Here is a 24,497-nt window from a genome sequence, read left to right on the forward strand (position 1 = left end):
GCAACGAATAGTCAATGGATATCTCAGTAGCTTGACACGTCCGTTGAGATCACTGCAGCAACATGGCATGACCCCAGCATGCTGAGAGACTGATGCTTGCTTGTCGGCTGGCGCGGTCACTTGCATGCTCCCGTCCAGCCACGCGATGAAGGCCAATAGCTTCTCGCAAGTTGCAGGGTAGATACAGAATTATCTTGCCATAAACTGACAGGTACTGCAGTCAGTCCTTTTTGCAGTTTTCTAAATACCTGCAGTGAGTACGATTACGCTCGGATGCCGAGGTGGTTATGCCAATCATACAGCGCGGTACATTCGTTGACCTGAGCATCTCTAGCCATCGAAGATGCACACAGTCCGCAGACAACGCACAGCCTTATCGTGATCGGCGTAACTGTAAATCGACAAGCTCGTGGACAATGCCAGCTGATCGTCTGGGGTTTGGGCAGCGAGCTAACTTAACGCTATGGACGGTTCCGCTTGAGCGGTGAAGCCTTCATTCGATTTTCTGTAGGGTAGATGGCGGTGAAAATGTCGGAAGCGACTGGGCATCGTGTTAGCCCTGTCTTTGTCACTGAAATAGGAAGCTTGGATAAAGAACTTGACATGCATGGTGATTAGTTACTGGGGACAATTTGATCGATGTCGATGAGATGAAAGAGGGTGTAGGGTGTAATTAGGACGATGATTCCCATGTGGCAGATGAACATTGCTTGTGGGCCAGTGTTGAGCCTCATCCACCTTAGACTTCCTAAACTATTAACAACTTACGTTCATACAAGTTCATTTATTGATTTTCGTGAATATGATATGTGACACATGTATCAGAACTATATTTGATGTGACTGTAACTGCAATTCAGATATGTATGCTCTCAGTATTGATCTGTCAGTGCATGGACTGCTAAGGGGGTTGATGGCCGCGGGATGCTGCACATCAACACCAACAAAGAAATTGCAAAAGGTTGCCTCTTTAAGTGGCTTACGCCAATGAAGCGACCATCTAATCTGAGTTGTGAGCAGTAGTGATTTTCAATAACTTGTTCTATATGATATGGGCTCCATCCTCATGGCAAACATCATCGATGATATATACAGCATGGGTTGTTTGATATGATGTTGCTGAACCTGCTGCAGCAACTCACTTACTCAAATACACAGCAAAATATTCGAAAGGATGATTTTACCTCTTCTACTTCTCTTACCTTTTCCTTACTTATTTCCAACCATACAGGAGGTTATCTACCTAGGTAGCTGTTCAACTTCACCTAACAGTAGTTTCAACACTTAGACCCCTATAACAGGCCGACACAACAGTGGTTAAAAACAGAAAAGGTTTGTACTCAAAGGGAGGAAGTGCAAGGTATACTTGATAAGAATTGCCCAGTCAAAATGTAAACTTGTGAGACTTGAAAGTGCTTGCTTCAGGTTGTAGTATCAACCTGAGGCAGGAAGAGCAAACAGGCACTCCCCAAACACTGCCACTACCCGCCTGCAAGCTATTGTTCATTATTGATAACTGAGGAGAGTGATTCACTGCCACTGAAGCCGCTGCGAGAGCCTCCACTGCCAATAAATATCTCCTAAGCGCACGAGCCTCGCACCTTCCTTCCTCCTCATCACTCAACCCTCAACAATATCGGATCTCTTACTTTGATCCGACATCAGCCTTACAAAAGGGTCCCTTATTCTACTATTTCATTTGTTTTCAACACCAGCAACTGACGTTGCTGAATTCGCCGAGTGTCAGTTTGTTATTTGCTGACCTGAAGCAGTCAACAGGAGCGCATACAACCCAAACATCCTTCTAACACTCTTCTATCATTTCCCCACTCGCAGGTGAAATCATCCGCAAACACAGAAGACATCTCATCTGCACTGGGACCTCAAGTTGAATCTTCTTCTATTACCTCCTTTCACGAATCGCCATGCCCAGCAACAACAACAAAGGAGGCTACAAGCCGTGAGTTTGTCCATCAACATCAGAATTAAACAAAGCTAAAAGAAGTGATATATAGTAAAGCCTACGAGGCTGCGCCAACTCAGTAACATCAACCCTTATCCTGTATGTCTTCGTGCTTGACTTGCTAATCTTGCCAGGTTTCGTTGCGCTTCAGGTAACGAGTGGAAGCCCTTGAACATGTTCTCCAAGGCCCAACAGAGGAACACCCGCTTCTTGATAGACTCCGGTAGAAAGGTTGATCCTGAAAACACCGGAATGATCTGCAAGGAACATAACTCAACTCCCGCTTTGGAGCATGGGTGCGTCGGCTGCGACCGAACACTCCCATATGATGCCTTCTCCCTGAACCAGCGCAGACTTGAGGATTGGGTAAGGACTTTTCTGAGCTGTGGTGTCAATATCTAGCTAACGTGAAACAGCGATGTCTTCAATGTGTCGCATGGGATACAGTCGCAGAGCCCTCAGTGGTTCCGATCCCCAAAGCTACGGGTCATGTCTCCGTAGAGGAAGAAGAGATGATGAGTCAAGGTTACCTTGCGCCTGTCGAGGTTGCCCAGTTCTTCGATGAAGATGATCTCCCTGGAGTAAGCAATAGACATAAGGAGATCGAACGGAATCACTAACATCAGACAGGCACCTATCACTTCACCTGAGTCACTTGGCTTAGACCCAAACAACGAAGACGACAACAAAGTCTTCAACGAAGTCGTCCGAGGCTCATCCCAGACGATTCACTCTTCTACGACTCGAAATTTTGCGTCCACGACATCCAGTGTTGGTGGCGATAACATGTCAACAACTTCTAGCCGTGCTACACTCCCCCCTCATCTCCAGAGACTGCTGCCAGAGCGTCTCGCAAGCCTGTCTATTGACGAAGACTCTGTATCCTCGAGCTCAAAGGTTGTTCTTCCGCAAGTGCCTCAAATGGCAAGCGATTTCCCTCCCCACCTTCGCGGCCTGAAAATAGCCCAGCGAACTGCCACCTCAAGCACCACCGGTAGTGTTTCGACTGCAACAACTCTCCGCAAGGACCAGGAGGAGGCGGCTGCCGCCCGCAAGATCACCTTCAACGCTTGGGACCCTATGGGCCAGAGGCACACTGCGTCCAAGAACCCCACCGTCATGTCCAGCTCGGCATCCGAAGTATCAACTACCGAAGAAAGCGACCAGGGTGCTAAGATCGCAGACGGCTGGGACGACATCCCTCCTATGAAGGAGGCCTCAACCCGACGTGAGGACAAGTGGGGGAACGGAAAGGAAGTAATTATACTGAATCAATAAGGCTTTGATCTCAGACTAACACTTGATACAGAACCGCATCTCACAGGCCGACCTCAGAAGGCAGCAACAGGCCAACTTCCACACCAACAACAAGTGGAAGAAGATAAACGATGTAGGTGCACTCATGGCAAGCAATGACTTATTATCTGACTCTTTCTTTAGCGCTACTTCACTCAGCCTAACATCATGGACCAAGCTGAGGACTCACCCGGGCGCCAGCGATCCGGCCACTCCATGCAGAGTCGCAACATGTTTGACGCCCTGAGCAACTAGAAGAAGGCCGTCATGCAGCACAACCCAGATTTGTTTCTTTGACTGAGACCTCCGACTATTCTCTTTAGTCTCTTTCTTTTTTTTTTGGTCTTGTTTTTGCGATCGCCATGGGATAGGGGAAATGGTTGCTTTATTCGCCCTCACAACAGCTCAGACTTGAGCCATTTCGTTGAATGAGAGGCATGATGGAAATGGAAGTGGACGGAAACGATTGAGGCTAGCAACCCCCTGCCCAAGAACTGGTAGAAAAGCTTAGTGAATTGAATTGCGTTGCATTACCTACGTTGAATCTCATGTGTTGTCACGTCAGAAAGTTGAGGAATCCTTTTCAGCATGGAATCAGACGGTGCTTATCCCGACCACAGTTATAGGAGTCGCTGCAAAATCGAGTAACCAGAAAAACAAAGTGCAAATGATATTTCCTACCCATGACCGAGACTCCCGTAGAAGTATTTTTGTTCCATATACATGCTTGCATGTCCTGTCAACAAGACAGCCTCCCATAATATCGATCGTCACCATCTTCTTCTTCCCCCTCATACCCACCCAATGCATCATACAATGTGCCCTCATCGCTGGATAAAACGATGTTCCTCTTCCTCCCATCTGTAAGTGGGAGGGATCTTTACCTAGAATATAATGATAACCAAACGTAGCTCGAATGGTGTTTATTGTCCAAACATGCGTGCAACGGCACGCTTTGTAAGACTGTAGAGATTCCCAACATTGGTTTTTAGACTGGCCTCCATGGAGAGCGGTCCCTCGGGTTGTGTGAACCACATGGTGCGATGTTCTGGTGTAGTAGGATCTTCGTCCCTCGAATCGACTAGTCTCTTTCCTCCTCTTTCGAATATCCAAGTGAGTTGTGCGTTCCTATTGGCGTGGTATAGCTGCGGGCATATCGTGGACGGCCTCGTAATCGTCGTCGTCTGATCCTTCTTGTTGCTCTTCCTCTTATTGTTTCTTGTAGTAGTTGCTGATATAGTAGTATCACGATATATTTTCGTCTGTGTTTTGCTCCGGCGCACGGATCTCCCGCGGGCGACGATAATTCCCTTTTTGTAAGAAAAAAACCCATTAGACTTCCTGTGGACTGGTATAGTTGCTTCGTGGTGGCGCGTTGACCACCGCCTCGGCATCGCCCACCTGTTTCCGTTCCGATATCTCGCGGCTTCGGCCTTGTAGTCGTTTGCGAAGAACCCAGGGGGGAACCTGTAGGTTCTGTGCGCCGGCGCTATGTAATTGCTATTGCAGAGGTTCGGAGGATGATGAAAGACGGTTCAGGTGGAGGTAGACATCGGTGCCATATCTGTGAAAGAAATGTTAGTGACGGATTTGTTCATAATCGGAATAGGCGTGTTTGTTCAGGCGGGTTAGAAGTATGTTTGTTTAACACTTACCCTTCCATACTGATGAGTTTCAAGTCACCGCCGAAGTAGCGCGCGTATAAACGTGAGATGGGTAAACCATATCCAAAACCAGCCATCGGGGCCTTGAAGTCGCTCTTATCGAAATCGGGATCTAAGCTTGGTGTGCGATCGACAGTGGTGTACATGTAAGTCCAAACGAGAGGGATAGCGCTTCGAGGGATACCACCGCCTTCGTCAGAGATTTTGATGGTGATATCTTCCTTGCCTTCGGCAACAATAACCTTTGTAACGGGGAAAGCTTGCTTCTCCATACCATGGGTTTCGACAACGGCGCGCAGAGAGTTCTTAAGGGTCTCGAAGAGCATGTGCGACAGATGACCGGGAACGTACATAAAGTTCAGGTTGGGGTTGCAGACGAGTTGGACCTTGGGAGCTTCGAAAAGACCATAGTGATCCTCACAGACAAATCGGGCGTTCTCAATGGCTTCCTGAGCGAGATCTTGGACATTGGTCTTGGTACAAATAATACCGACATAAGTGGGGTCGCGATGATGGCTCTGGTCTGTCAATGCGATGTGCTGGCCGATAAGCATGCGGATACCGATACGGGACATGTAGAAGCGGTCGAGGAAGGACTGGATGGTGCTGTCAATCTGCATGCGCTGGCGACGGCGCTTGTATTCGAGGATGCCTTGAGCCATTGTGGTAACGACGCCATCATGACGGCGCTTGATGTGGTGCAGAGTCTGAGCGAAACGTTGGTTGTACAGGTGAAGATCGGCGGGCCAGTCGCTTGAGTCGTCAACAATAGCAAAGTACCGGCGCGCAGAGGCCTTGGCTTTGCCATTGTCGTTCTGAAGACCGCCCCAACCGTCGGCTTCGCCCTCGTCGATAGAGGGATTAGGGGTTGCGGCAGGAAGGCGGAAAGCATTGCGACCGATAGCTTTGCTGGGTTTCATGAGGCGGTTTCGGATATCCGAGGGTAACTGTGGCCGAGGTAGTTGTGTGATTTCCTACCGGTCGAGTTAATACTGCAGGTTTTGGCAATTGACTTCAATGACGCATACCTCGAACGATTGGGCGTACCAATCTTTGACTTTAATGACAGAGGGCATCTCATTAAGGCCATCTGGGAGCTCGTCGAGCTCTTGCACGCGATGAGCTAGACGGATTGGAAGCTCCTCGGCTAAGAACTGAGAAGCTCGGAATAGGGTTCCTTTCGCAGCCCAAAGTCAATAACTGTGCTCAATGGACACGTGAATGAACAAAAACATACCGACTGAGGGTTTCTCGCCAAACTGGACCATCTGGCGCAAGCTGACACCAGTGGCGGGAAACCGAGCATAGTGACGGATAGTATCCATCAGACGCTCTGAAGCTTTCCACGACATGATGGGCAACCGTGGGTCGAATCAGAGAGCAAAAAAAGGTGAGAGAATAGAGCGTGACGATGCCGTAGAAAGAGAAATCGGACTCGGAGGCAGGCTCGGACGGACGGAGGGAGAGACCGGGTTCCCGCTGCGGAAGAGCGTCCGAGGAAGTTGAAAGGTCGGAGGGTAAGCTCACGGCGTCGTCATTGAAGAGTCAAGACGAGAGAAGTCGAGCGACTGTATCGTCCGAGAGAATTGGCGATTGAGGAAAAGAAAGAAAGGACGATGTGAGTCGAGGATAAGATATGGAGAGTGGAAGAGCAGAGCAGAATAGAGTATCAATGATGGTGGCCCCGCGAATGGAACGAGAGGCGTGCAAATAGCGGGAGAAGCCGAGGCAGTGGCCGGAGAGTGGAGGTACGTAGATGCTATTCGTCGGTTGGTCTCTATCTTGTGCCTTCAACGACGGAGAATTTAAAAAACAATGCTATTACAGTGTCGCGTGAGACAAACCAGACGCGCACATGAAAATGGAACAACTCGGAGGAGAGTTTAGAAAAGAGACGAGCCAAGGTGGAAGAAGACGGAAGTGCTCGGACGGAACTGGATGAGCACCTAATGATGATTCCGGGGGGACCATTTCCTTCTTCACTTTAAAAACGTCATTCTAGTGGAGGAACTGTCCAATTGCTGCTATTGTAAACTGAGCCTGCACGGTTGCAAGTAGGATCAAGTATGGGGAAGTATTTCTCTAGACCAGAGGGGTAAATGGCACATGATGGAGAAGCTGCATCACATTCACGGAGACATGGAGCAACTTTTACATGTTCAAGCTTAAGACTACGGTCCAGGGGGGCTGAAAGAGTAAATCAAACATCCATTGAGTTTAATAGTCATGAATTTTCCTCAGCAAATATTCGTATCATGACTTCAAACCAGCAATTTCCAAGTGAAGCCTGTCATTTACACTTCCCCTCATCACCGCCGGTCTCCGAGCTTTAATGTCGGGGTACGGACCTCTCAGCTCGGCGAAGCCCCGGGGAAGGTCAGGTCAGGCCACGGAAATGGACTCGCATATAAAACAACAGACCACTCTGCTAGACTTTTCAATGGACTGTAGGGTTACGGCTATACTTTTGAGAGAGAAGGGCGTAAGACCTCGGCCTAGACCTTGGTTATGTGCTCCAAGCGGTGGTGCTACGGTAGATGTGCCAAAGCTCAGCTCTCGAAGCAAGGGTCTTTCATTCGATTAGAGTCCTACAGATTCCGAATTTGAAAAGTATGTAGAATCGCATATGGCGGTTATTATGACATGTTATACTGGGTGTTCATACGTCAATCCTGATCTGACACCGCTTGGATCAGTATCACGAGGATCTTTGTTGCATTACATAGCCCCTGCCGGAGGAAACAAGCAAGTCCACGGGTAGAATCTCGATTCAATGCATTATCTTCTCATCTTGGTTACCTTGACTGCAAAGAAGAGCAGCTTCCCCAGACTATGAACCCAACTTGGTCTGGGGAGATCGCTCTCGAGTCAAACTAACTACCCCACACCTCAGCACAGGCACGCACATCATTGAACATAGGCCTGGACAGGGAGTGCCTGACTAGATGAGGGTTATCGAGTCCTTATATAGAGCCTCTACATGATCAAGCCAGTGTTGTTTTGATGTTTGTGAAGACTTATAGTTCATGCATGCACTTTCATGTGCTTCTACGATCGAGAACTGACCGAGTCACGTGATGCACCGTTTGCGATGTTCCTCGTTGAAAAGGGCTGAGACAGAAGCATCATTGATGCCCAGCAGCAAAGAAAAAAGGCGCATCGTTCTGAAACCTACCATAGTATGACTGACAACTCAACGAGAGACATTCAGTTGGGCGTCTAAAACTGAGCTGTAAGAATGACCAACACGTGAAAAGATGACGTATCTTGATTTCAATATTGTCTGATTGGACCGGACAAAATATGGGTCAGTTCCATCTCCCGTCCCATCATGGCCACAATTCCCCGCCTCAAAGACTAGGAAAATGTTACTGTTACCATACTCGGCCAAAGTCAAACCAACGGCGCCCGCGTCGAAGTCAAACTGGAGATTTGGTGGCCTCTCTTTATAGTTGAATTTCTATTGATAACTAGAGTTCATCATCTCTTTGTCGCTTCTTTCTCGAGTACTTTCGCTTGTTCTTCCGCCCCCCTTTCTTGCCTGGGTCTCCTCCCTGCACTGCGGCCCACGCGGGGCCCTTAATTTTTCTTTGCTGGTCAAGCCCGGTTATTGTTGGTGGACGTCCGGCCTGGCCCTGCGACTGTGGACGTGTCCAGCCTCCCAGGGCGAGTCCAGTCGAGTCGGTGAAGCTGGGATCGCTTTCAAGTGCTCCACTCTTGAACACGTCGTTGGCGTTGGTCTCCTTTAGGCGATTTGAAGCTCTCAAAAGGTAAAGAGTTCGCATTAGACGTGAGACGCGAGGTTGGTGCCGCTATCTTTGACGTCCCGTACCTTACCTTGCCGTTGCCCGAGGTGCTACCACCGCAGAAAATCAACATAAACACACCACTTTACATCAGATCTATCCGTATCGACCAACAAGTCATGGATCTCGCTGCTATAGACGAGGATACCGCAGCTGTTCTCGCTGCAGCTGCAGCTGAGGCTGACGAGGCGTCTGCAGTCTCGGATCAGCAATTCATCTTCTCGACGCCGGATCGAAAACAACCTCTCTCAAATTCATCATCTACCGCCACTACACCAGCCACCAATTATTTCTCTTACGGAAACCTCAGCAACGGTTATCGCAATGAATTTCGCAACCGATATCACGACGACAATGACTCTGCCCCGGACCAAGACATTCCCGGATTGAGGACGCCTTCATTACTCTCCAGTCCGAGTGTGGCTTCAAGTCTCGGATTCTCCACAGGACGGGTGAGTCCTCACAAGAGGGACATCTCTGGCCACTCAAGACTATCTTCAATAAACGATTCACCAAACAACACTTCTCCCTCTGTTCGTCGGACCCACCGGCCACGAAATAGTCGCGATGTTTTGGCGCAGAGGTTGAGTCAGCTCGCGCATGAGCTTACTTCAGGCGACGATGATTTACTCGACGATAGTGGCGTCGACATTCTCACCGCGCAACTGGATCAGCTGGAGGGCACAAAGATGCTTAAGAAGACCGTCTCATTTTCGTTACCTTCCACACCATCACCGCGGCAGGCTCATCAACGATTGAGTCTGGATATGTGCAGCCCTGGTGAATCCATTTTCAGCACACCAGGTTCCGCGTTCAAGACACGGTTCTCAGATTTGGGAGCATCACTTAGAAGGGATCCTGAGCCAGAACCGGAACCAGAGCCGGAACCTCCGGCCAACATGGGGATGACTGTTGCTCAGGCCAAGAAGGTTATTCAGGAAGTTACTCAGCTCAACGAGGAGATGTCACAATTGGTCACAAATCTCAAGGCTCGACAAGAAGAGTCTGATGTACGTTTTTGTTTTCTCCGTTCGACTATCCATATACTTACATATCCCGCAGCATATCCAAGGTCTGCTCATCGAGCGTGCCGAACGTGCTGCTCAGCGCATTATCTTTCTTCAAAACCGAATAGCTCATCTGTAAGTTTACCTACGACCCTTTTCTCAACACCTTTCTAACAAACAACAGCGAGCAAGAATTGCGCGAAAATGACGATGAACTTCAGTATCTCCGCATCTGCCTTAAAGCCGTGGAGATTCAAATGCCAGCACATCCAGACAAGGAACTTCAAAGATGCATATCCTCATTCAAAAAGGATTACCAAGCCCTAAAACGAAAACGTGTCAATCGCTCCAGCATCGCAAGTCTCTCTAGTCTCGGTTCTCCATATCCCGGCTCTCCGGCATGACATCCGGCTCTCTTAGTTTGCGGATAATAAACACCTATGCGCAACACTCACGAATTACGATATTCATCTCTCTCATCATCGCGCCGACTCACGCCTTTACGCTTTATGACGTTTCGCTTCCTCTCATACGAAATCGTTCTTATCGTCACATCCTGCAAAGTCACAATTAAAGTAATGGCTTTCACCACAATTACGTACTGCTCACGCAGCACATCGCGCTATCGTTCACATCAGATACCCTTTCCCGAAGCAAGCACTGTTGTGTTTTCTCAAATTTGCATAAAATTGGTGCATTACGGCTTAGCGATCGTTCTTGACATTTGGCAGCAATGCCCTCAAAATATATTAATGGCACGGTGTTGATGGAACTCCATGTCTGGTTTACTCGCATTATTAGTATCGGGTTTTTACTGTTTAACAACTCATGATATCAGGCATGAAAGGGTCATGAGTTTACTCTAGAAGATAGGATCAATGACATGACTGTCTAAGTTAACATAGTAGAAATACCTATTGTAGAAACATCGCGCTATGGACTGATGATAGTGCTCGACTATTGAGACACACTCTCGTTAAGCGGCATCCCATATTAATGGACCATCGCCACCGGCTCTTGGTCTTTGCATTCCTGTACCCATCAAGGTCAACCGTTGATGATATTCAAGAACACGTACACATAAGAAAGCAGTATCACCGTCCCGCTTCCTCGTAGAGCACAGCACTCCTTTGAGCCGCAACATATATCAGCTCGCACGAGACACAACTTGCCACAAACCATCGATCTTTAGATAACACAAGCAGTCAGACCACGTGGCTGTAAACCGTAGTAGAAACAATTCTTCTGAAACGATCATCGGAGGGACAGAGCACAAAGTAAACGTGCAACGAGCGTGGTATTTCCTGACTAGAGCCTCGTTGTTCCACACCAAAAGATCATCGTACACTGTTCAAACCACCCAAAGATGGAGAAAGAATAACTAATTAATATGAAAATGTTGGTCATGCATGTCGTCAATTTGTCATGTGAAGTCGTTAAATCCACCCAGAATTCCAGAGAAATGAAAAAAAGGAAAAGGAGAAGATCCAGTCCTTCCGCAGAAAGGGTCCAATGACTTTTTACATACAAGAAACCTCCCAAAATTAGAAAAAGAAAAATAAAATAAAAAAGATGTTCATGAAGATTTTTTGCTTTTCAGTAAGTAGTGCGATAGTGTCCACCATCATCTACGACGGCATTTCTCATCGGTCGTTGATTCATCCGTAGATACTCATCGTAAGTTATGCCACTAGGATCCTTACCCGTCTCTTCAAAGATCAAGCTTGATCGACGATCAGCATCTCGACGGGGCAGAATTCGTGGAGTTGCTTCAATCGGAGACTTTGACTTGGGGCTTGAAGAGTATCTATACTCTTTGTCCCGACTGCGTCGGCTGCTGCTGGCGGGATGGCTGTTGCGATGACTGGATGAGGGTATATCGTAGGCATCGACAGTGCTGGAGCTGCTGTCGATGGCAGATGCCGAGTGACGATAACGGTTTGACACAGGACTTCTGGCTCTGTGGCTTGAGCTGGAAGATACAGGGGAGTCCTTTGAGGGACGGATGGTGCTGTCTGAACCGACGCGGGAGACAAAACGGCTGGAGGAGGATAATGGCGATTGTCTGTGGTTATCCTTAGATCCTCGTCGATACTTCTCACGCTCTCGATAGTCATCAGGTCTATACCGTCCCAACTTCTCCTCCTTAATCTTATAAACATCCTCAGAAGAAGTACGTCTGTAATCAGACTCGTTCTCTTCAGTATGTTTAATCCATCCCGCAATAGCATCAACCACAAGATCATGAGTCTCTCGATGTCGAGTTGCCGGGAGAAGGTGTCGAGAAATCTGCTTCGGTAAACGCTCTGGTTTGTCATCGACAAGAACGCCATCAGCTGTGATGGGAAGATCGGTCATGATGTGGTTAAGACGCTTGGCTTCTTGATCTGGGAATGCACGGAGCTGACATGTCATCCAACGCTCGAAACCAGCGGGCGTGAGGGATGGGATGTGTGGCATGCCTCCAGGGCGTCTTTGGATGAGGTGATTCTCACATCGGAGGTGTTGATAGAGTGTTTCTAGGTTATCAAGAGCTCCGTGTGGTCGACAGTCAAAGATTTCTGATAGAGTTAGATGAGATTGGTTATACAGTGATTCTATACATACGCTGAAAGGGAAACGTCTCTGTGTCAAGCTTGTATTCGAGATAGAATGCATTGAGCTTTTCTGGAGTGACGACAAGTGAGTTGTGAGGGCTGTATTCAGAGATCTGTGGATGTTAGATCAGTCACTTAAATGCCCCTGTCCTGATGACATACCAAATAGTTGGCGATTCCTCTGAGAACCTGACCAAGTCTCTTAGTCGGCTCGCCTCTATCATCGAAAAGTGTACCCCATTTCAGGTCAACAGCTGATAGTGCTGGACCTTGTTTCACCGGCTCTGGAGGCGGCGCAGGTCGTGATGCTGGCCGTGGTTCAGAGTGTCGACGTTCGGGGCCTTCATTCAAGATGATTGGAGCTTTGGAGAATCGTACACATGGTCGAGGCTTCGGAGCTGGAGGTGAGGATTCTTTGATAGCTGGCTTCGGTGGTGAAGGACGATTGGAGGCACGGGAAGAGGCAGAGTCGGAGATGTAAGATGTGGTAGGGCTACCGAGGGAGCTGCGGCTGGAGGAAGGATTGTTGTGAGACTTGTTCTTGGAATCGAAGGAGGAAGACGCTGATTCATGCTTCTTCGGCTCTTCGCGAACAGACTCTCGGGGAGTTGATTCGTGAGAAGCAGGCTTGGCAGGGTCTGATCTGGGGCTTGGAGGTTCTGAAGATGAAGGTGTATCTGCTGGTGAATGCTCCTCAACCACTGTATACGTAGTGGGTTAGTATCGAGAAGTAAAGGGATACTGGAATGTAAACTTACGCTCAGACTTGACCTTTTCAAAGATCTCGTCAAACCATCTTGTCTTCATCTCATCGATGGTCAACTTCCGCACCAGATCTTCAACTTGTTCTTTCGACATATCTGCACTGAGTCTCTTCTTGAGCTGAGACTGAGAGTCGGTTGAGCCGGAAGCAATAGATTCATCGTCCTTCTCAGTCGTCTTGACATGAGGTATTTGAATACTCTCCGTCTTCCCCTTGTGTAACCCATCAACATGTCCACCATCCATAGCCAAGGCGGCGATCGGAGACGACGATGGTTCAGCAGAAAGCATGGTAACCTAGCACAGCAGCAGTAGAGGACACATAGAATGAGGGAGACGAATGAAGTCGAGTGACACGAAATATTAGAAATAATAAGCAATAAAAAAGTAAAGGCTAATCATGAATATGCATGTGGAAAAAAGGCAGCGAGAGAGCGGGAGAGAGAGATAAGAGGAGCTGACAGGACAGACTGAGGAGGGACAGTGTCGGGCTTATACACGGGGATGGATGCAAGACGGATAACAACGTTAGTTTAGTTCTAGTTGATGACTAGACTATCACAGAAACAGAATGACACAAGAAAGAACAAGACAAGGATCATCGTTCTTTGAAGGCTTCTGTGGGAATGGTTACGCAGCAGCCCTGAGTGAGGCCCTCCCCCCAGCAGAGAGTAAGGGTCTCTCACCCGTGGGAAGACAGGATAGGAAACGCAGTAGGAGGATCGCGTTGCGCGGCCGGGCGAGCTGAAGGTGAATGCTACAGATAACTCACGTCTTATTGCTGTATCATGTTGGGTTGGTGGGAGAGGTGCAGGTCCCTAGATCCCTGCATGTTGGCGTCAGGCTTCCAATATGACATACATGCTTCTGTTTTTTTTTACGGCAACTAATACACTCCATGCTATAACAAGAGGCAATTCTAAATATTTATAGTATAAAAATACGAAAAGATCATACAAACCAAAACCCACCTGTAACTTATAAGTCATAAACATATAATATCAAAACTCCAAGCTTTTCTAAACATGATATAATATGGATCACAACTCACACAGTCTCGGCTACTCCCTCCCCCCGAAACCTTGCTTTTTTTTACCCAAAGCTGATTGACTTCACTCACCCAACCCACCACACCAAAGGACCCTTCCTTTAACCACGCTGCCCCCCATCATTGGGCCGCAATGTCCACGAGGGGAATTATTCGCCCCCAGCGAAGCCAATTGCCATGAGGGTCAGTTTATTGGATGGTGTTCCTTTTAGCCGAATGAGTCGAGGATCAGAGCGGGAGGCGAATGGACGATTGGTCTCATTGGGAAAAGCAAGATTCGTGACTGCGGAGGATGACATTATGCTGCATATGATGTGACGGGTAACGATGAGTGAGGCTCTGACTCGGCAGATGTTTTGGCCAACTGGAGGTTTGTAATTCGAGTATCATCACGATAGACCGATGTTGGGCTGTATTTGTACAATGGGCCGAAAGACCCATGATGATCAAGATCAGGCTGTAGATATTGGTCAACCTATGTACCTCTTGCTTGAGGTGAAAATGCACAAGTTATGGCCAAAGAAACTATCATCATCTTACAGTCAAAGCCCAAAGCACGTTACGCAAGTTAGGAACAGGTCTAGTCAGGAACATGCTGGCATATTCACCCAAGCCTTTCTTAACAGGCTGAGTCTTATTCTAATGACATCAGGGTTCGTCAGCAGCCTAGCAATATGAGTGGTAGCCCTCAAAGTACTTTGAAATGGTTTGATTTGAGCCTAGTAAGGATATACAGGAGTAACGACGGTTCTTCAAAGCGCCAAAACAGTATTGGTGAAACCCCAGAACAGCAAAAACAACAAATATGCTAGACGACGTCCTATCAGACGCCAACGCCTACGCCCACAGTAAGATATGCTCTCACCCATAGCCATTGCACTGTTTCCATTCCCTCTCCCCAAACATTTACGCCTTGTACAAGATATCTAAGAAACCACTCGCCAGATCAACAACAACACTCTTGTTGGGCAGTGAGCCAGCAACACCGTACAGGGCTGAGGAATCACCCATAGCCTTACCATGGGCGCCCTTGCCTTCGACAAGACGAACACGCTCCTTCTCACGCTCCTCTTCAACAACAGCCTCGAGATCAGCGATGAGGTTCTCCCATACCTTTGAGATGGGCAGGGTAACGGCAACGTGAATAGCAGGAGGGTTCTGAAGAGAGTTGAGGTGCCATCCCTTAGCACCCATAGCGTCGGCAATATCGTAGATGTTCAGGTTGCGGGATGTGAAGGCAACGACCGAAACAAGAGGTCTGCCAATAATCTCAAGCTCGCCGCTCAGTGGCGAGGACTGAATGGCCTCGGTGATCTTCTTGGTAGCTCCCACGATCTTGGTGCAAGCGTCGATGTATCCGGCCTCACCCATGGTCATCAAACTAGCCCAGCAACCAGCAATGAGAGCACCCGGTCGAGAACCAGCCATACCGGGAGAAGCGTAGACACCACCAGACCAATCGGGAGAGACAAAGTACTGGTACTTTCGAAGCTCGGCGGTGCGGTACAGGACAGTCGAGTTACCCTTGGGAGCAAAACCGTACTTGTGAGTATCGCAGCTGATACTGGTAACACCCTTAAGTCGGAAATCGAAGAGCTGAGATTCGAAACCGGCGCGCTCGAGGAAAGGAACCAAGAAGGAACCGAGACAGCAGTCAACGTGGAGCCAGAGCTTCTTTCGTTGAGCAAGCTTGGACAGAGCAACAATGTCGTCCATAATACCGTGAGGAAAGTTGGGCGCAGAGCCGACAAGCATAACAGTGTTGGGGTTGATCAGACGCGAAACAGCCTTAACGTCGACCTGGTAGTCTGGGGCAGGGCAAGAGACGAGGTGAACCTTGAACTTGAAGTACTGAGCAGCCTTGTGGAAGGCAGTGTGGGCAGTCTCGGGAAGAATCCTATTGTTGATGGTCAGTCTCATTGGTCAATGGCAAGCTTGCAGCTTGACTTACATCTCAGGCTCTGTAATTCCACGCTCATTGTAAGCTCGTTGACGAGCAGCCAGGCAGGCAGAAAGAATACTGTCGGTTCCTCCGCTAGTACAAGCACCAGCAGCACCAGGAGGAGCATGAAAGATGCTCAAGACCATGCTCACAACCTCGGCCTCCATCTTGCGAACACCAGGGAAGACATCAGGATGGATAGGATTGGCAACAGTGAACTTGCCAAAAGCCTCGGTCTGGAGCTGCATCAGCTCCTCCTCTCCGTGATAGACAGCGCCAGAGACATATCCATCCTCCCAGCGGGTATGATCCATGTTGGCAAGGTTCTCAAGCTCGGCGCGAACGCTGTCGATAGGGAGGCCATCTTTTGGTAAGGAGAGGTAGCGAATCTGGTCCTTGGGAACTAGCTTGTCGGATAGCTTGACTAGAGATTCCTGTACCTGCTGCTGAACCTTGTTTCGCACGCCTGGAGCTCGGAGGAAATAACCGTAAAGGATGCGACGAATGTTGACGTAGAGTTCGACAACGGAGCCGATGATTCCGCGACCTCGGAGCTGCCAGAATGCGCGACGACCCCATCGCCAGACAAAGAGGAATAAGAGAACATTGCGTAATCTAAAGCGTAAGGAGACATGATTAGTATTAGATATATTAATTGATAGGCCGTGGTGGGCTTGTGGGGTTGTATAGAAGTGGTATCGTGACTTACAGATCGAGGTTCAATAACGGCCAAGAAACGTTGTGTCTTCCACGAGCAACACTCTCAATACCACCACGTAAGTTCAGGGGAAGACGGGACAGGGTCCCAATGTGAGCTGGAGAAGTCATGATTAGAGCTCAAAGCAAGAGATCTGAAACGATAAAGAATGACGAAGAATCCGGGGAAACTTTGGAGAAGAATTGGCCGTGTTATAAACACGAGCTCGAAGAAGGAGCTTGACGTCGTTTATCTCCAAACCAATATCGCGGGGCATAGCCAGTACTTGGATATTTTTTAGCGCCATCCCAGCACCCGTCACATGCTTGGCGGGAACCCGGGCTCCGCGGGAACCCTTGCCGTTAGCGTCTAGCCCCTAAATTTATAGCGTTTGAACCCTTCCAACGCGTCTGACTCTCCACTGAAACGGATCGTGGGCCGGAGGATCCCTGTTGACGCCGTAATTGTACATGAGCGGTCGCAGTTTGAAGCGATTGTCTTGTTGAGAAAGTCAATTGTTTGTGATCAACTACCTTTTTTGGGCTATAACCCCGCTGCGAGATACGACTCCTCGACTATGGAGATTTCGCATTCGGTCGGCAGAACGGAGTATTTGGCCTGAATCGTGGGGCGAGGGTTTCATCGAGAGCTTTGATACTCGAGATACAAAGTCTATTCGGGATCTGATCCTCGATACTGCATGGATATTCACGTCTAGCTCGGATAACAGATGAAAGAGCTTCAACTACCGGTGGACAATACCGGGATCCTATGGTTATCATCAAGTCAAGTGACTAATGAAACAAAGCAGACTTATACTCGCACTCGCACTCGGTACTATTCCCCTCATGAAGCATATCTTCTAAACTGGTTGGGCCATGAACTTTTGAGTGAGCCTGATAAGAACTTACCCTTGTAGATCCTACAGAAGAGGTCCCAGCTTCTTTACGGTGATTCAACTGCGGCACGTTCTAGAATCAGAACATAAACTCTCTAATCCAGCTTGTCGTCATACCATTCGAATTAGACGAGATGAGACCTCATAGATTACTCCCAGGTTCCAATTTTGACCTCGTGAAGCAGCATAAGTTTAGTGCCGTTCATCACATATCTTATCACGGATTCTCCAGATCGTAATTTGACTTCGAAGGGACACAACTTTGAATTTTATAATGAAATAACAAGATCAAGAATATGCCTTCAAGGCTTAGAGCTCAACGTATTGATATCCATGCAGATAGAACATGTCCAGATTCATATAAGTTAAATTCACCAATAGTCACCAACCAACGCCAAGAAAAAAAAAACCTACTGGCTTTTCCATCTCCGATCCTATAAAACCCCTCCAAGTCTATCACAAAACGCCCAATGACTTCGCTCAAATGTCGTGTTCATTATGCTCATTGCAGCTTCTTCACGCTGGCATCGCCAAACTTGTTCTTCAACTGTTGCAGGTAGAAATGCGATTGCTTATCACATGATGTCGGGCCTGTAACTGTGCAGTCGACCAAGAGGGTGACAAAGTCCCCGTCACGGTACGCATTGCCTTCCTTGTTGCGGCCGTATGAGGCAAACGTGCGCTGGGGGATGAGCGCAAGCTTGGAGAGAATGGTAGGGTGCCATTGGACAATATGTTCCTTTACGAGGTTAGGTCGTGTTCTCGACAGATGACTCAGTGTAAAACTTACAAGCGCATGTCGCTCAGCTTTTTGGAAGTTGTAGCTCTGGTACAGAGGGTCCATCCATGTCTCGATAAAGAACTTGGCCCATTCCCCATTCTTGAGGATGTAACTGTTAGTTACCAGCCCTGCTTCGTCTTGGCTGATGACAAGGCCTGCATCTTCACCCTTCAGGTGGGAAAATGTCTTAATGATGCTGTCCGGTGGCACTATAGACCAGTCCTTAATCATTAGGCTTTCTAGTTTCGCCGGATTCATCACCTGCTCCTCTAACTTCTTGTCGAGCTCCATAATGTAAGCGTTCTGGTCGAGAAACCAGACATATGTGGTATCGGGGTATTTCGACAGCGCATGGCGCATCGCGATAATCTTGGCCCATGATCGCGGGGATTTGCCAGTATCGTAGTCAGTCGCTTGTACAATCATGGCTTCATATCCTACAGTATGTCAGCCTCAGCTATAAACAAGCCATCTCCACATCTGCCTTACCGTGCCTTAACGCATATTGCTCTCGGTTGTGTCGAATCGATTCTAAATAGGTGTCGCTGTACTGCGTATTGTCCAAGACCGTCACAACAACAACCGGGGGATTGCCTGACGGGACATGCTCGCGGTACGGCGTTTCGCCTTTTAGTCCAAAGAGGAAAAATATAAATCCAACAGCTCCGAGAAGAAGTAAAAGCGCTGTTCTTTTGCGAATTCGGCGCAGAATTGGCGGTATTTGCGACGAGCGCTGCTTGAAAGGTGGTGGGTTGGAGTTCTTGCGAGGGGGGTATGCGAAGTGCATCTTGGGCGATTGTTCGGTCGAACCACCTCAAATAGAGTATGTTATAAGTCGCGAATGAGGTTAGAATAGCCTCCTTGACTTAGAAGCAGTCAGAGCGACACCGTAGGCGTTTGTAGATCGTCCGTTTCGCGAAGGGAGATCAGGTTCTTGTGTAACTGCGAGAGCGGGTACTCGTTTATACCGGATTCGAAAAAGGAACCGTGATCGCAGCAAGGATTCAAGGAGCGAGCAAGGGCGAACAATTTGGTCCGCAGCAAATGGAGGAGCTAATCAGGAAGTCATGGTTGGCGCACTTGATTGATGATAGATGGCTTTTTGGAGCGGCCGAATTCATGAGGCCCTGGCCCACATGCTGGGCTACCCTACCCGTATTTCAACGGCAGGGGTCCATTCAGAACACCAAATTCCAACGTCATCTCGGTGTCGGGGGCATAAAAGTCCGACTTAAACATGATGAGGTCAGGAAACATGCGTCGAGAATACGATGAATTCGTATCGAGGTATGACCTAAATATAAGCTGCCATATGCCTGATCAGACCATTCTTTTAGCTGCAGCGTAGGAGCCAATGATTATTTATTGATTGCTGATTGTTATCACGAGATATTGGAAAGCATATATGCATTCCATGAGCAAGTGAAAGCGGAATCGACACTAACAAGAGAAAACTTAGCATGGTGATGAGAGAGGTAAGAATTGATTATAACGACCACAGTAGAGGTCTCGTTTATTCATGATACATAATAATACAAGCATGTATCAACCAACATTCGGCAACCTGCTCACTGCTTCTGTACGAGGGTAGTGTACCCAGCAGATGCCTCACACCGTTACGAACGCCCGAAAGCATCACGATGCGTGAATGGAGACTGATAATCTCATGCTGACCAGCGAGCGAAGAGCCAAAACGGTTCTCACCCAAGGCGCAGCAGAGCGTAAATCTTTGCACACAGACTAGTTGACTTGACAGGGAAGAGCAAGATCTAGGCAACTTAAGAGTGTGCAGATACATGCACGATGTAAAAGCATTGGGGGCATGGGACAAAAGACTGCTTCAGAACAAAAGCTTCTTAGCTTCATTGACCTTTCTTACTTCCTTGATTCGGTCCATCGCCGATATCTTCATCTTCGTCATCGTCTTCGCCGACATCAACAACCCTGTCGCTCACGTTTTTGAGCACGCGAGCACTCAGCTTCTGAACAAATTTCCAGATGCCCACAAGGAAAGTGAATGCACCAATGAGTACAAAAATGAGGTTGATGTTCTCGACACGGTTTCGGCCAGTGCCTCCTCTCCTACCACCGCCACCTGCCACGCCGCTGCTTCGGATCTGCCACCAACTGAATGGAGACACAGTAAGCATCGTCTTGAATAGTCCGACAATTCCTAGGGAGAAGAAGCCCTTGACGAAGTGCTCGAACCAAGAGGTTGGTACTTGTGGTGGAGGTTGTCTCAAGGCTTCGATATCTGTGACCACGCTTGTGACAGTTTCGCCGATTGTTCCAATTGGGTCGGACCAAAGATCAAAGAGGGGATCTGCAATAAATCCGAGGACAAAAATGCTCAGTATACAGAACCAGAGGGTCAAAGCAACCTGCGCCCACTTGCTGCTCAAAACGGAGCCCCAGTGTAGTCGAGAAATGCGATACGTAAACTTGCAAGTCGGGCACTGCCAGTAGTTCCTTGCTTCCATGGGGTTTGCGAGTCTCCAGGCGCTGAGACATCCTTCATGAACATATTTCTGCGAACCCTTACACTTGCATGGTGATAGCAATCTTCCCAGTTCGGGATCGTCGGAGACGTATGTAGGTCGAGATGAACCTGTAGGAATACCAAACGTTGTTGACTGTTCAGGAAACCTGGGCTCTTCAGTGTCGAGACATATACGACATGTGCGCGGGCCGTAGCGCCTCTGTCTCGGTCCGCTTCGAGACTCCTGGTTAGAGGTAGTATCGGGCTTTGGAGGAGATGCCCATCGCGTTGTGGGCTCTGGTGTCGCTGCACGTGGCTCTGGTTCAGACTGTCGAGCAGAAGTATCCCCAACCGAGGACCAATCCCAAGTAGGGCGCGTCTCCATGATGAATTACGTGAACCTGTGGAAGTAAAGAGAAGTAAGGGCAACAACAGTAGGTGATAGAATCACAGTAGTAATGTGCTAAAGTCGTGGGCCGTCGAGGCGTTTCAGGCGCAACCTACATGTTTTTGCGAAGCTCAAATGTCAAGGAGAGCAGTAGGAGAGCGGGGGAAACACCTGGCCGCCCGCCAAGATTGTAACGAGGAGATAAGTCACCTCAGGTATGGAGAGGCCAGCTCAGCCTCTTTTTCTTGTGAGAGAAGATGGAGGAAGGAAGCCGAAATAGCCGATACCAAGCTCGCACGAAGAAAGCTGCTTTGTGTGTGGAGTCTCTGGAACTTGGCGCGGTTCGGGAAAAGTATGATCCCGGGAATATCGAGATGAGGATCCAATCTTGGCAGCAGGTTTAATGGCAAGGAATTGATGGGAGAGTTACAGGAGTTTAAGTCAAAGTTCGAAAAGTTCCTCCTTATAGATATTTTCTTCATTGAAAGTTTAATAAGTGACCTTCTGAATGGCAGGATACGAAGTGTAAGATACCGTACGTAGACTCTGGTTAGTCGGCGCTCGGATAATCTGTTGCCCCGCATTCAGAGCTCCCAGCGGTTGAGCTCGACGCGCAGCTGGGCCTGCCTAGAGGCTACAGCTGCTTTGGCCAAACACCAAAGCTCCAGTTGCAGCCTTGCTTGATATCTCCTCGTCAACCCCACGAATTGATAACCGCCCGTAATCCAACACTCACTTCTTCCATACCGATTCTATCAAAGCAGGACCTTGAGCGATGGCGGACCGATACTCCTTCTCTCTCACAACCTTCTCCCCCAGGTATGTTTTGGTGACGACACTGTTGATGTGCGAGCATCATCACTGACAGAGATATAGTGGAAAGCTGGTGCAGATTGGTACGTAATTACTGCCGCATAGCATCGATATGGTTTGCATATCGAAGTTTCATGATCAAATCAAGCTTTGGAACTAACTTGACGAATAGAGTATGCCCTCAATGCTGTAAACCAGGGTATTACTGCCCTTGGCATCAAAGGTTCGCGCTACCTCCAGCACCTTGAAGGAGCTACTACTAACCTGCACAAGCCACCAACGGTATCGTTCTTGCCACCGAGAAGAAGTCATCATCCCCTCTGGCCGACCAGAGCTCCCTCTCCAAGATCAGCGACATCACCCCCAACATCGGCATGGTGTACTCCGGCATGGGCCCTGACTATCGAGTATTGGTGGACCGAGCACGCAAGGTCTCACATACCGGCTACAAGCGCATCTACAACGAGTACCCCCCTACTAGAATATTGGTGCAGGATGTCGCCCGAGTGATGCAGGAGGCCACGCAATCCGCCGGTGTTCGACCTTACGGTGTGAGTCTGCTGGTTGCTGGTTGGGATGAGGGCATCGAGCCTGAGGAGGAAAACAAGACCACCGAGGAGAGCGAGGAGAAGAAGGTCAACCGAAAGACTGGCGGTATTCACAAGGGCGGCCCTATGCTGTACCAGGTCGATCCCTCTGGCAGTTACTACCCATGGAAGGCTACAGCCATTGGCAAGAGTGCGACAAAGGCCAAGACATTCTTGGAAAAGCGATACTCGGAGGAGCTCGAGCTTGAGGATGCTATCCACATTGCGCTGTTGACCCTGAAGGACAACATCGAGGGTGAGATGAACGGTGACAGCATCGAAATTGGTAAGTTTTCAGAAAGAGCCGAGAGTGGGAGTCTTGCTAACACATTGCAGGTATTGTTGGTGCTCCCGCAGACCATCTTCTGGGTCTTGAGGGTGTTGACGGGGCTGTTGGACCCCGTTTCAGAAAGCTGACCCCTCAAGAGATTGAGGATTACCTGACGAGTCTATGATTGCCCTTATGCAAATGATCACAACGAGAAGCATTGTACAATAGAGGGTCATTGAGCTCACTAGAGCTGGTTCTGATAGAAGAGCAGCTCATTATGAGCTTTGAGATTGCTTTACCTTTTTTGTGACTATGAATGATGATCTGGGGCCAGCCTCAACGGCAACAATTGCCCAACCCTCAGGGGGCGTAAAATCTACCTTTGACCATGATGAAACTGGATCTTGAGCATCTTTCCCAAGACCAATTTGGCCATTAGTGTTATTCCCTATAACGTAGATGCAGCCATCAGTCGTAAGAGCAATGGCATGTGATTCTCCAATTCCAATATCCTGCACGTCTTTGTCTCCATCAACTTCGAAGTAGTTTGGTAGCTCGCTGATATCTTGAAATACGCTGTGTTGGCTTTGCGAGCCAGGGGCTGCCATGCCCCAGAGATACAATCCGCCACTCTCTGTCAAAGCTGCAGCTGTGTATCCCGCTGCTGCAATCTTCTTGATGGGCTCGCCGAGATCACTCAGATCTTGTATGATTCCGGGTTCGTTGGCAGGGCTAATAACACGATCAGAATGGCCTTTCTGTAGTTGTTCATGAATGCTAACCAGGACTCGTCAACTTCACGGCCAAGGCAGTCTCGGAATCGTGGGTCACCACAGCTTAGGACGGTCTCATCCTCGAGAAAAATAATGAAGCCAGCGTCGTAAGCTGTTATCTGGCGGACAGAAGCCTTGCAAGGCCAGGAATCGGTACTCTTGCTGGCTTTCCATGCTGCCAAGGACGGATACTGAACAATGACTTGATTTGAGGGTGAGCAGTCCAAGTCCTGAACTGCCAAGACCTTCCCATCCCCTGAAATAGCACTTGGAGAGTCGAATAGAAATACTTGGTTATCTTCACGGTGAAGAAGCTGGTCAGGGGAGGATCCAGCGATGGCCCAAGAAGTATCTTGTTGTACTTGAGAGTGTTAGAAAGGGACCCATGTTACAGAATAAAAGACCTACCCGCAGTATAGCTCATTTCGGAAGCAATTAGTCCAACAAACCTGGCCGCCAATACTTTTGTGAAAGTGAATACGTCGTCAGGCTCTTCGTCCGCCGGCGAAGGGTCGAATGTGAGCTGGCTCCACGCATTGAAGCCAGTTGCGTATAGCACCATTGTTTGATCTGAGGAAGGGGTTCGTACCGGGAGATCCATGACTATCTGGGATGTCAGTGTATGTAAAGAATCGCAAAGAAAATTAAGATGTTGATGGTTCGTGGAAGGGCGTCTCCAGCTTGGCAGTGGTAGGTCGAGGTGAAGTTGTGATGAAAGTCTGTGGC

General features: G+C 48.6%; 9 protein-coding genes across 9 annotated transcripts; 3 read left to right on the forward strand and 6 right to left on the reverse strand.

The window, feature by feature from the left end:
- The first annotated feature begins 1,627 nt into the window (after nucleotides 1–1,627).
- On the forward strand, nucleotides 1,628–3,783 carry FOBCDRAFT_263950 (uncharacterized protein). Its single transcript, XM_059611334.1, has 7 exons — nucleotides 1,628–1,959; nucleotides 2,020–2,061; nucleotides 2,097–2,328; nucleotides 2,379–2,543; nucleotides 2,593–3,219; nucleotides 3,272–3,352; nucleotides 3,403–3,783. The coding sequence occupies exons 1-7, from the start codon at nucleotides 1,925–1,927 to the stop codon at nucleotides 3,511–3,513; spliced, it is 1,293 nt and encodes a 430-aa protein (XP_059465785.1). The 5' UTR covers nucleotides 1,628–1,924; the 3' UTR covers nucleotides 3,514–3,783.
- A 398-nt stretch (nucleotides 3,784–4,181) lies between these two features.
- On the reverse strand, nucleotides 4,182–6,274 carry FOBCDRAFT_243372 (mitochondrial branched-chain alpha-ketoacid dehydrogenase kinase-domain-containing protein; the record flags this gene model as incomplete). Its single annotated transcript, XM_059610542.1, has 4 exons — nucleotides 4,182–4,725; nucleotides 4,914–5,869; nucleotides 5,951–6,099; nucleotides 6,160–6,274. The coding sequence occupies 4 exons, from the start codon at nucleotides 6,272–6,274 to the stop codon at nucleotides 4,182–4,184; spliced, it is 1,764 nt and encodes a 587-aa protein (XP_059465786.1).
- Nucleotides 6,275–8,759: 2,485 nt separating this feature from the next.
- On the forward strand, nucleotides 8,760–10,234 carry FOBCDRAFT_51491 (uncharacterized protein). The gene is made up of 3 exons (XM_031189718.3): nucleotides 8,760–9,738; nucleotides 9,791–9,870; nucleotides 9,920–10,234. The coding sequence occupies exons 1-3, from the start codon at nucleotides 8,848–8,850 to the stop codon at nucleotides 10,137–10,139; spliced, it is 1,191 nt and encodes a 396-aa protein (XP_031033703.1). The 5' UTR covers nucleotides 8,760–8,847; the 3' UTR covers nucleotides 10,140–10,234.
- Nucleotides 10,235–11,282: 1,048 nt separating this feature from the next.
- On the reverse strand, nucleotides 11,283–13,385 carry FOBCDRAFT_298143 (uncharacterized protein; the record flags this gene model as incomplete). The annotated part of the gene is made up of 4 exons (XM_031189720.3): nucleotides 11,283–12,296; nucleotides 12,343–12,445; nucleotides 12,495–13,033; nucleotides 13,091–13,385. 4 exons carry the CDS (start codon nucleotides 13,383–13,385, stop codon nucleotides 11,332–11,334), a joined length of 1,902 nt encoding a protein of 633 aa, XP_031033705.2. The 3' UTR covers nucleotides 11,283–11,331.
- Nucleotides 13,386–14,836: 1,451 nt separating this feature from the next.
- On the reverse strand, nucleotides 14,837–17,086 carry FOBCDRAFT_263954 (pyridoxal phosphate-dependent transferase). The gene is made up of 3 exons (XM_031189721.3): nucleotides 16,794–17,086; nucleotides 16,094–16,699; nucleotides 14,837–16,039 (listed from the first exon to the last, which is right to left on the reverse strand). The coding sequence occupies exons 1-3, from the start codon at nucleotides 16,910–16,912 to the stop codon at nucleotides 15,049–15,051; spliced, it is 1,716 nt and encodes a 571-aa protein (XP_031033706.1). The 5' UTR covers nucleotides 16,913–17,086; the 3' UTR covers nucleotides 14,837–15,048.
- Nucleotides 17,087–17,924: 838 nt separating this feature from the next.
- FOBCDRAFT_230973 (galactosyl transferase GMA12/MNN10 family-domain-containing protein) lies at nucleotides 17,925–19,716 on the reverse strand. Its single transcript, XM_031189723.3, has 3 exons — nucleotides 18,950–19,716; nucleotides 18,470–18,897; nucleotides 17,925–18,418 (listed from the first exon to the last, which is right to left on the reverse strand). The coding sequence occupies exons 1-3, from the start codon at nucleotides 19,245–19,247 to the stop codon at nucleotides 18,182–18,184; spliced, it is 963 nt and encodes a 320-aa protein (XP_031033708.2). The 5' UTR covers nucleotides 19,248–19,716; the 3' UTR covers nucleotides 17,925–18,181.
- A 226-nt stretch (nucleotides 19,717–19,942) lies between these two features.
- On the reverse strand, nucleotides 19,943–21,591 carry FOBCDRAFT_230974 (uncharacterized protein). Its single transcript, XM_031189724.3, has one exon. The coding sequence runs from the start codon at nucleotides 21,322–21,324 to the stop codon at nucleotides 20,323–20,325; it is 1,002 nt and encodes a 333-aa protein (XP_031033709.2). The 5' UTR covers nucleotides 21,325–21,591; the 3' UTR covers nucleotides 19,943–20,322.
- Nucleotides 21,592–21,966: 375 nt separating this feature from the next.
- FOBCDRAFT_51509 (nucleophile aminohydrolase) lies at nucleotides 21,967–23,312 on the forward strand. The gene is made up of 5 exons (XM_031189725.3): nucleotides 21,967–22,146; nucleotides 22,204–22,223; nucleotides 22,313–22,363; nucleotides 22,414–23,013; nucleotides 23,064–23,312. The coding sequence occupies exons 1-5, from the start codon at nucleotides 22,103–22,105 to the stop codon at nucleotides 23,180–23,182; spliced, it is 834 nt and encodes a 277-aa protein (XP_031033710.1). The 5' UTR covers nucleotides 21,967–22,102; the 3' UTR covers nucleotides 23,183–23,312.
- Nucleotides 23,313–23,374: 62 nt separating this feature from the next.
- Nucleotides 23,375–24,372, reverse strand: FOBCDRAFT_298151 (uncharacterized protein; the record flags this gene model as incomplete). The annotated part of the gene is made up of 4 exons (XM_059611929.1): nucleotides 23,375–23,446; nucleotides 23,517–23,730; nucleotides 23,781–24,132; nucleotides 24,180–24,372. 4 exons carry the CDS (start codon nucleotides 24,370–24,372, stop codon nucleotides 23,375–23,377), a joined length of 831 nt encoding a protein of 276 aa, XP_059465787.1.
- Between the last annotated feature and the right edge of the window lie 125 nt (nucleotides 24,373–24,497).

This window comes from Fusarium oxysporum, chromosome IX (genome assembly GCF_013085055.1).
Source record: "Fusarium oxysporum Fo47 chromosome IX, complete sequence".
Classification (NCBI taxonomy): domain Eukaryota; kingdom Fungi; phylum Ascomycota; class Sordariomycetes; order Hypocreales; family Nectriaceae; genus Fusarium; species Fusarium oxysporum.

Bases quoted from the DNA above. Each gene is read 5' to 3' on its own strand.
- FOBCDRAFT_263950 (XM_059611334.1), top strand. From the start codon at position 1,925: ATGCCCAGCAACAACAACAAAGGAGGCTACAAGCC. The intron at 2,544-2,592 runs GTAAGCAATAGA...AACATCAGACAG, and splicing joins ATGAAGATGATCTCCCTGGA to GCACCTATCACTTCACCTGA. The intron at 3,353-3,402 runs GTAGGTGCACTC...CTCTTTCTTTAG, and splicing joins AGTGGAAGAAGATAAACGAT to CGCTACTTCACTCAGCCTAA.
- FOBCDRAFT_51491 (XM_031189718.3), top strand. From the start codon at position 8,848: ATGGATCTCGCTGCTATAGACGAGGATACCGCAGCTGTTCTCGCTGCA. The intron at 9,739-9,790 runs GTACGTTTTTGT...CATATCCCGCAG, and splicing joins CTCGACAAGAAGAGTCTGAT to CATATCCAAGGTCTGCTCAT. The intron at 9,871-9,919 runs GTAAGTTTACCT...AACAAACAACAG, and splicing joins CAAAACCGAATAGCTCATCT to CGAGCAAGAATTGCGCGAAA.
- FOBCDRAFT_263954 (XM_031189721.3), bottom strand. From the start codon at position 16,912: ATGACTTCTCCAGCTCACATTGGGACCCTGTCCCGTCTTCCCCTGAAC. The intron at 16,700-16,793 runs GTAAGTCACGAT...CTTACGCTTTAG, and splicing joins CCGTTATTGAACCTCGATCT to ATTACGCAATGTTCTCTTAT. The intron at 16,040-16,093 runs GTAAGTCAAGCT...CATCAACAATAG, and splicing joins GGAATTACAGAGCCTGAGAT to GATTCTTCCCGAGACTGCCC.
- FOBCDRAFT_230973 (XM_031189723.3), bottom strand. From the start codon at position 19,247: ATGCACTTCGCATACCCCCCTCGCAAGAACTCCAACCCACCACCTTTC. The intron at 18,898-18,949 runs GTAAGGCAGATG...GACATACTGTAG, and splicing joins GCAATATGCGTTAAGGCACG to GATATGAAGCCATGATTGTA. The intron at 18,419-18,469 runs GTAAGTTTTACA...AACCTCGTAAAG, and splicing joins AAGCTGAGCGACATGCGCTT to GAACATATTGTCCAATGGCA.
- FOBCDRAFT_230974 (XM_031189724.3), bottom strand. From the start codon at position 21,324: ATGGAGACGCGCCCTACTTGGGATTGGTCCTCGGTTGGGGATACTTCT.
- FOBCDRAFT_51509 (XM_031189725.3), top strand. From the start codon at position 22,103: ATGGCGGACCGATACTCCTTCTCTCTCACAACCTTCTCCCCCAG. The intron at 22,147-22,203 runs GTATGTTTTGGT...ACAGAGATATAG, and splicing joins CTCACAACCTTCTCCCCCAG to TGGAAAGCTGGTGCAGATTG. The intron at 23,014-23,063 runs GTAAGTTTTCAG...AACACATTGCAG, and splicing joins CGGTGACAGCATCGAAATTG to GTATTGTTGGTGCTCCCGCA.